Source organism: Medicago sativa, chromosome 1 (genome assembly GCF_051527215.1).
Source record: "Medicago sativa cultivar Bolivia chromosome 1, Bolivia_mono, whole genome shotgun sequence".
NCBI lineage: Eukaryota > Viridiplantae > Streptophyta > Magnoliopsida > Fabales > Fabaceae > Medicago > Medicago sativa.
In genome coordinates, this window is record NC_140749.1 from 66,593,267 (window position 1) to 66,601,679 (window position 8,413).

Consider the following 8,413-nt stretch of genomic DNA (forward strand, 5'->3'; position numbering starts at 1 on the left):
CACACATTGACACATACATACAAAATACGAAACAAACAAATATTAGAGAATAATAAGAATAGACCATATCATGGTCTATATATTCTTTATGCAATTTGCCACTTTTGACATATAATCCACTAAAAGTATAGAACCTACCGTGCCCACTGTTTTCTCAAAAAAAAAAAAAAAATTAAATGAGCTTGAATAATGAATTAATTGAAGAGCTAGCTAGCTTCTATGAGCCTGCAGTGGACCAGCAACATTTGTGTATGGCATAAAGTACTTAATACAAATATATTGGCAGAATATTTGACATGGCCACTACCTTCCTTTCTAGTTGACACTCAATAATTCCTAACACTACTTAATTTATTATATTCCCTCAGAATCGTATAGTAGCGCACGGATGTTGATCTAATTAATAAGTAGTTGATTCGTACTCTGTAAAGATACAAATTTAACTCCGATTAAGAATTCTACATCAGATAAGATAAGACCTAAAAATATATTTATAAGTTGGGGATAATACTCACCTTACAAGTTTATTATATAATTATCTATGTCAACATTCTCTGAGTCTACGAACTCCTAAAATAGAATTCGCCTAAACTTTTTATTATAAAAGAGAGAGAGAAGCATATAGTAAATTATGAAATCAAAAAGTGGAGTAGATAGTGACACTTTTGATCTCTTTGGACTTCCCTATGCTATAAATACTTGACAACACCCTTCTCTTGTCCTCAATATTTAGTTACCATTACCACTTCAGTTCTTGTGTCTGAGCTTTCAAAACGTGCTATAGCTACAGCCTTATTTCAGAAACGGTTTAGGCCAAATTCTCATCTCCAAAGGCACAGCACAGTTTAAAAGCTAGCTCTTCATAGTCATACATATGTCTTGAAAAACAAGAACAAGCACAACCTATGCAACCTTAGCCCTTCACAATCACATTCCTCCAAATCACATAACTAAAATCACCTCTCCAACAATTTTTCGTATAGACAAATATTAGTACGTTAGTTGTTATCTGATCCTACCAAAGTCGACGTAGTACTAATTGATTCCAATTCTTACCTCAAATTTCTTGTTTTTTTCTTTGAATTAATTTTTATCATCATCATGAGCATCTCATTGTCCATGTGCAGACTAATTAGACAACCCTTAACAAGCAATGTTCAATGCAGTGGCAAAAAACTGAATATGAGACAAATTCAAAAAGAAAATGTAGTTTTGGTGATGGGAGCAACAGGAACAGGAAAGTCAAAGCTTTCAATTGACTTAGCCAATTATTTCCCATCAGAAATAATCAACTCAGACAAAATTCAAATCTACGAAGGTCTCGACATAGTAACAAACAAAATCACACTTGAAGAACAAAAAGGAATACCACACCATTTACTAGGAACACATAACCCAAACATAGAGTTCACATCCAATGATTTTCGTGAAAAATCAACCTCAGCCATTGATTCAATCACGAGCCTTGGAAAACATCCGATCATCGTTGGTGGCTCAAATTCCTACCTCGAAGCCTTAGTAGACGATGATGATTACAATTTTCGATCGAGGTACAATTTTTGTTGCCTTTGGGTTGATGTTGCCATGCCTATTCTTCGTTCCTACATAGACCAACGTGTTGATCAAATGTTAAACAATGGAATGGTTAATGAGTTGCGACCCTTTTATAATCCGAACGGGGATTACTCAAAAGGGATAAGAAAAGCCATCGGTGTTCCTGAATTCGACGAGTATTTTCGTAGAGAAAGTTATGTCGACGATGAAACTAAAAAAATGTTGCTAGAAAAAGCAGTGAGTGAAATGAAGATGAATACATGGAAATTAGCTAGGAAACAACTGGGAAAAATTGATTGGCTTAAGAGTGTTAAGAGATGGAACATTCATCGATTAGATGCTACACCTGTTTTTAAGAAGCGTGGAAAAGAAGCTGATGAAACATGGAAGAAGATTGTTGCAGAGCCTAGTGCTATGATTGTGGCACAATTTTTATATGACTCAAGAAATCCTGCTAATGTTGTAAAATCTTCTTCCAATCTTAGAGTGCCAATTTCTCGGAGTGATCTTATGGCTACTGCAACATGTTAGAAGATGATGAAATTTTGTTATATTATTGATTATCAAATAAATGTTCCATTTTTGCTTGAGGGCGTAAGGAGAGTTTTGAACAAATAAATAAATAAATAAAGATGTTTCATATGTGCATACAAAATGTATTATCTGGAATCCCATTCAATATAGAGTTTTTTTTAATACAAGCAGTGTTTTTTTTACGTGGTTATCTAGTTAGATTTTAGGGAGATTAGTCACTTTAGTCCCTGAATAGGGAAGGAGTCGTGTCTTTAGTCCCTGAATGCAGATAAATTGCAAAGTAGTCCCTCAATGTAGACTCTGTTAGTCAATTTAGTCCTCGAATGCAGACTCCGTTAGTCAATTTAGTCCCTGAATTTAGACTCCGTTAGTCACTTTAGTCCCTGAAATTGACCAACAAAGTCTACATTCAAGGACTGTTTTGCAATTTCTCTACATTCAGGGACTAAAGTGACTATTCTTTTTCCATTCAAGGACTAAAGTGACTAATTCCCCTAGATTTTACTATATAGATATTTTTATAACGATTATAAATTATAATAAAGTGACTTGATAACTATGTAAGACAATGCATAATATAGGTCTGGGGTTCGAAACCCGGACACCACAAAACGGACACCACAAAACTATGTAAAAAAATTATTACAATCTTTTTTTGGTAAAAAAATTTCATCTATCACTTGTAAAAAAATTACAATGTTTTTTTGGTAAAACAATTATTACAATCTTTTTTTGGTAAAAAAATTTCATCTATCACTTTACTTTACTGGACAATGCCAGCCAAATCAGAGCAAACCTTTCTCTCAATCATTTACCTCCCAAGAACAAACCACAAAAGGATCATGGCAGATGGCACAGCACTTTTTTGGAGAAAAGTGTCCAAATTTAAAAATATACAAGCAAAAAGGACTCCTTTAGTTGTACCTTCCTATTCCTAGTAATCTCACACTAGGGAAAATTGAAAATTGCTCTTCTCCTTTTCAAAATTACTCATTCCTTTAATTCATTATAAGCTAACTCTCGCTCGATATTTTTAGTGTGGATTAACTTACATTGACACTTTTAAGATCGGTTGAATCGACTTATAAAATGATTGAACTGATCCTAAAAGCGTGAGTTAACTCTCGTTGAAAATGTCGAGCGAGAGATAACTCATGTTGAGTTAAGGGAATGAATAATTTTAAAAAAGAAGAAGAGCAATTTCCAGAAAAAATTAGTTGTACCTCACTACTAACTTATACATCTCTTTAACAATATACATATCATTGTGATCATGCCTCCACACCCTATCACGGATTGGGATTCTCTTCCGTGTCTTTTTCACTGGATCGGGTGCAGTGAGAATCTCCAACGTCCATTTATTTTATAATAATTTTGACCAACTATGATAGAGTTAAACGTGTGGTTGAGATTCCACTGGACTCTCCAATCACATTAAGGAATCTTTTCCCGCCTATCACTCACATTAGCTTGCACAAAAATTAATTCCAACTCCCATTGAAAAGAGTCCTTCTCCAAGACCAACTCCAACTATCAACTTCACTGTCATAAGGCAAATTGAATAGTCTATTGTATCTCTCACCCAACATTTTTAGGATAGAAACAAATGATATATTACTGGTATCATTGAACAATATAAATACGGTTTGTTACAATTTGAAAGTCGTAACTCATTAAAATAAATTGTTTATAATTTACAAATTAATAAATTAATAAATAATTCAAATAGCATACAATATTATACAAGAAAATATTGTTTGTTTACCCGTCTGAGTAAACATAATATTGTTAAAATTTGTAACAACTGGGTAAATGAATAATTCAAATAGTATACAATATTATACAAGAAATAAAACCATATATAAAACTTTCACATGAGAGCTTCCTTCCCCATAACCTATGTTTTTCTTTGTTGCGGTGTATCATCCTCCCATTATCTGGAAATTTTTTGTGCATCCATTCACTAAATAATCAAATAAAAACAATGAGCCAATGTCAACTTGCCACAACTTCCAGTGAATTATGAACCAGACATCCAATATATTATCCCATACTTTAATGGACCATCCATGGCCAATTATAAATTTAATGATTTTAAAATGGTTATGGACTACTAGCTATATATTTTTTAATTATTTATTTCGAAGAGAGCTATTTATGTTGTTGGAACATGTGTGGAAATTGAGTAAAAAGACTAAACACAAATTCCCATGTTGGGTAGAACTAGGAGTTTTTTTTTGTGCCCTACTTTATTTCCAAAACTACAAAAATACCCTACTTTTTCGAAAAATTGCAAAACTGCCCTACTTTTCAGTACCACTCCATCTCCAGTTGCGAGGTACCCAAAATTTTTTTGGACTTACTATACCTCGCAACTCCAAGTTGCATGGTATTTTATTTTTTGTTTTTTTTAAATAACACGCAAGTTGGACTTGCGTTCCATTTTGTGGGTTTTTTTTTAATTTTTAAATACATCTCAACTCCAAGTTGAGTGGTATAATAAAGACAAAAAAATTTTATAAAACTTGGGACACGTAAATATGCATGCAATATTAATAATAATAAATTAAAATTAACTTAATTTTAATAAACTAATAAAAATTATATAACAAATAAAATTACCATACAAGAAAGTCAACTGTTATTATAAATGCCCTCCTGTCCCACACCCTCGTCTTCGACGATTTCTTCCGCGATTTACTTGAGAGTCATGTTGGTCTTCGTCATTGTTATCTGTAGTTGGTTGTATTTGACTACCATAACCCAACGACAACGACACATCGTGTTCCCGTGTTGGCCATCCCATATCCAGAAATTGTTCATTGGAGCTGATCGAAGCCGGAGAGAAGTGAGATAGTAGGTTTGTTGGTGTTGGCGGAAAAAGTACGTATCGGAGAGTCACAAAACAACGTGTATAAGGGTATTCGAGGACTCCCGATCACAGCTATTGTGAAAGCATCATATTACAGGTTGGCGGCCTTGTTTGCTAAAAGAGGACATGAGGCAGCGGCAAGGGTAAATTCTGGTGAGCCATTCTCAGAAAACATCATGAAATATCTCAGAGATGAGGCTCATAAATCCAACAGTCATCATGTCACTCAGTTTGACCGGGATCGGTATACCTTCTCCGTCCGTGAAACCATCGACCATAAAGAAGGATTACCAAAGGGAGAATACAAGGTGGACCTGCAAAATAAATGGTGTGACTGTGGACGATTCAGAGCGTTACACCTACCATGCTCACATGTCATTGCCGCATGTTCTAGCTTTTCTCACGACTACAAGACTTTTGTCGATCCAAAATTCACGAATCAGTGTGTATACGCCGTATACAACATCCACTTCGACGTGGTTCACCACCAGACATATTGGCCTGATTATGAAGGACTGAAGGTGGTTCCCAACAAGTCCATGCGTCGGGCAAAGAAAGGTCGTCCACCAATTACTCGCATTAGGACCGAGATGGACGATGTGGAAACCGAGAGAAGATGCGACGTTTGTAGGATGTCTGGTCATTCCCGCAAAGATTGCATTAATATTACACATTAGTAGAAATGTAGTATTTAATATTTATTGTATTTCGTTTTTTTATTTTATAAATATTATGATTATTATTATAATTACCTTTATTTAAATTAAGTTATTATTACTCCCTCCGTCCCATATTGCTTGACCTAGTTGACTCTGTCACGTATGCCAATGCACAATTTTAAACTTAAATTTCTTTAATAATCTAGTAGAAAAAATTACGAATATTTGATATTTTAAAAATATTAATCGAGACGAATTTAACAACATCTTATATGCTATATTTTGTTTTTATATATTAGTAGAAAAATAGAGTCAAAGCATGTTACATGAATAGTGTAAATATTCTAAATAGGTCAAGTAATATGGGACGGAGGGAGTATTATTTTTCCATGCATCATTTACGTGTGTCCATGCATGTTATGAAATTTTTTGTCCTTATTATACCTCTCAACACCAAGTTGAGAGGTATTTAAAAATTAAAAAAAACCCACAAAATAGCACGCCTGTTGCAGTTGCGTGGTATGGCTGGCAACTTTTAGGTACCTCGCTACTGGGAGTGGCGTGGTACTGAAAAGTAGGGCATTTTTGCATTTTTCCGAAAAAAGTAGGGTATTTTTGTATTTTTGGGAATAAAGTAGGGCAAAAAAAAAAATCTAGAACTAGTGTTGTGTGAATTGAAAAAAGTGGAAGTCCCACATCGGATGGAACACACACATTAGTAGTGTTTATATAGTGGGGGTGTACCTCTAATTAATGGGGGTACATAAGCACTAGAGAAAAATATATATTGATATATATTTTATTATTTGGAAATGATAAATTAAATAATTAATTTAATCATTATTAGAAAGTGCTTTCTTAGTCCCCAAGTTTTGCTAAAATATTTTGTAACGCAATCTAGAATATTTTGGTGCTTGATCTGAAATATATTTTGGTACATAATATAATATATTTTTGTACTCAATATAATATATTTTGGTACTCAATTGAGATATTTTTGTACTAGATCTAATATGTGAATTACTTAATGACAAAGTAATGTATTACTTGTTCCCAAAGTTTCTCACTTATTAGTTGTGAATTTTTTCTATAAATAGAGAGCTCACACAGTGCATTCCACACACCAAAGAGTTTCATTGAGTTGTCGGGAACTCTTTCTCTCTTCTCCCTTTCTTGACTTGTGTTGACGAGTCTTTCCTCTCTTCTCCCTCCTTTGACTTGTTTAACAAGTCCTTCTCCTTTTTCTACTCCTTTCTGTCCCTTCGGAATTAAGAGTGTTATTATGACCATAGTCCCTTTTTCGGTTTAATGTCCCTTCAGAATTAAGAATGGTCTTAAAAACATAGTCCCTTCGGTAATATATGTCCCTTCGGAATAAAGAGTACTTTTAAGATCATAGTCCCTATTTGGAATAATAATGTCCCGTCGGAATCAAGAATGATCTTAACGGTATATAAATATTATAACAATATTTTTCTATTTGAGGAGAAATGGTGGTAACACCATATTTGAGTGGTCATAGTACCATATTGATAGTTTGGAGAAATTAAAGGTTAGAATGGTGGAAACACCATATTTGAGTGGTCTTAGCACCATTAATAGAATGGTAATAATACCATATTAAAGTGGTTTCAGTATTAAAGAGTGGTCTTAGTACCATATTTGAAGCTGTAATTCTCGAACGGTTTTCTACGGTGCAGTAGTTAACCGCACAGTTGTAGCTGGGCTTGTTTTATCCTGGAGGCGGCGTGGTTGATAGTCTACTGATAAGTGTTTAAAAGTGATATATTTCATATAGGAGTTTAGGCATTTTAGTGACTTGTCTTGCAAGATTCTCTATGGAAAACTCCAAATATTGTGTTAATATGTCATTTATGTTTTTGAGCCTTATTCTACCCTTTTTGTGCAGGAAAATACAAGCAAGGAGCAAGAAAAGTCAAAATTCAAGGAAGCCACGCCATTAGCGTGTCCTACGCTATTAGCGTGAGGAAGAAAAGCCCAAGGTCAGAAAGGTACGCCAATGGCGCACCTGGAGCGTGAATCTGGAGCACTTATGAAGCAACACGCAATTAGCGTAAGATACGCTATTAGCGTAATCACTCCCGAAAGATACGCTAATAGCGTACCTGGAGCGTAGCAGGCCATGAAGAAACACGCCATTAGCGTGAGACACGCTATTAGCGTAAAGAGTCCAGAAAGCCACGCTATTAGCGTGGCTGGAGCGTAGAAGCAGGGCAAGGCCAACGTGGCAACAGCCCATTGGCCAGATTATAGGCCGACATACCACGCTATTAGCGTAGGTACAAAAACACAGGCCCATATAAATAGCATTCTTACCTCTCTTTTAGGTCATTCACTGTTTTATTAAGATATTTTCATACATTCTAAGAGAGAGGTTAGAGCTATTTCAAGAGAGAAACACAAAGCAAGTTGTTGAGGAGTAGATTCAACTCAAGATCACTTTGGACACGAAGGATCTTGACATGGAATCTTCATCTTTCCTTCATCTCTTGCATAGTTTACATGTCTATGTGTAGCTATTATCTACTCTTGTAGTATTGAGGTAACTAAACAAGCTATTATGTAATCTTTTGATCTTTTAATACATAAGGTTCTAGCTTAATGATTCAATATTGTTGTTATTATTATGTTTAATGCTTTCAAAGAGATTCAAGATGATTTGGACACAAACTCTTGAATCTAGAACTATAATAACAATCTATCTTATGTTATAACACTCTTGACAAGTTTGTAAACCTTTGATAATTGCTTTTAATCAAGAACTTAATGCTTT

General features: G+C 34.5%; 2 protein-coding genes across 2 annotated transcripts; both read left to right on the top strand.

Annotated features, from left to right (window-relative positions):
* The first annotated feature begins 724 nt into the window (after positions 1 to 724).
* On the top strand, positions 725 to 2,252 carry LOC146956559 (adenylate isopentenyltransferase 3, chloroplastic-like). Its single transcript, XM_085729451.1, has one exon. It carries the CDS (start codon positions 1,102 to 1,104, stop codon positions 2,083 to 2,085), a length of 984 nt encoding a protein of 327 aa, XP_085585577.1. The 5' UTR covers positions 725 to 1,101; the 3' UTR covers positions 2,086 to 2,252.
* A 2,486-nt stretch (positions 2,253 to 4,738) lies between these two features.
* Positions 4,739 to 5,637, top strand: LOC146956560 (uncharacterized). Its single transcript, XM_085749466.1, has 2 exons — positions 4,739 to 4,816; positions 4,927 to 5,637. The coding sequence occupies exons 1-2, from the start codon at positions 4,739 to 4,741 to the stop codon at positions 5,635 to 5,637; spliced, it is 789 nt and encodes a 262-aa protein (XP_085605592.1).
* The last annotated feature ends 2,776 nt before the right edge of the window (positions 5,638 to 8,413 follow it).

What these genes read in the sequence shown, in the direction of transcription:
- LOC146956559 (XM_085729451.1), top strand. Translation starts at nt 1,102, where the DNA reads ATGAGCATCTCATTGTCCATGTGCAGACTAATTAGACAACCCTTAACA.
- LOC146956560 (XM_085749466.1), top strand. Translation starts at nt 4,739, where the DNA reads ATGCCCTCCTGTCCCACACCCTCGTCTTCGACGATTTCTTCCGCGATT. An exon ending in TCATGTTGGTCTTCGTCATT is followed by an intron (nt 4,817 to 4,926) that starts GTTATCTGTAGT and finishes AGCTGATCGAAG; the next exon opens with CCGGAGAGAAGTGAGATAGT.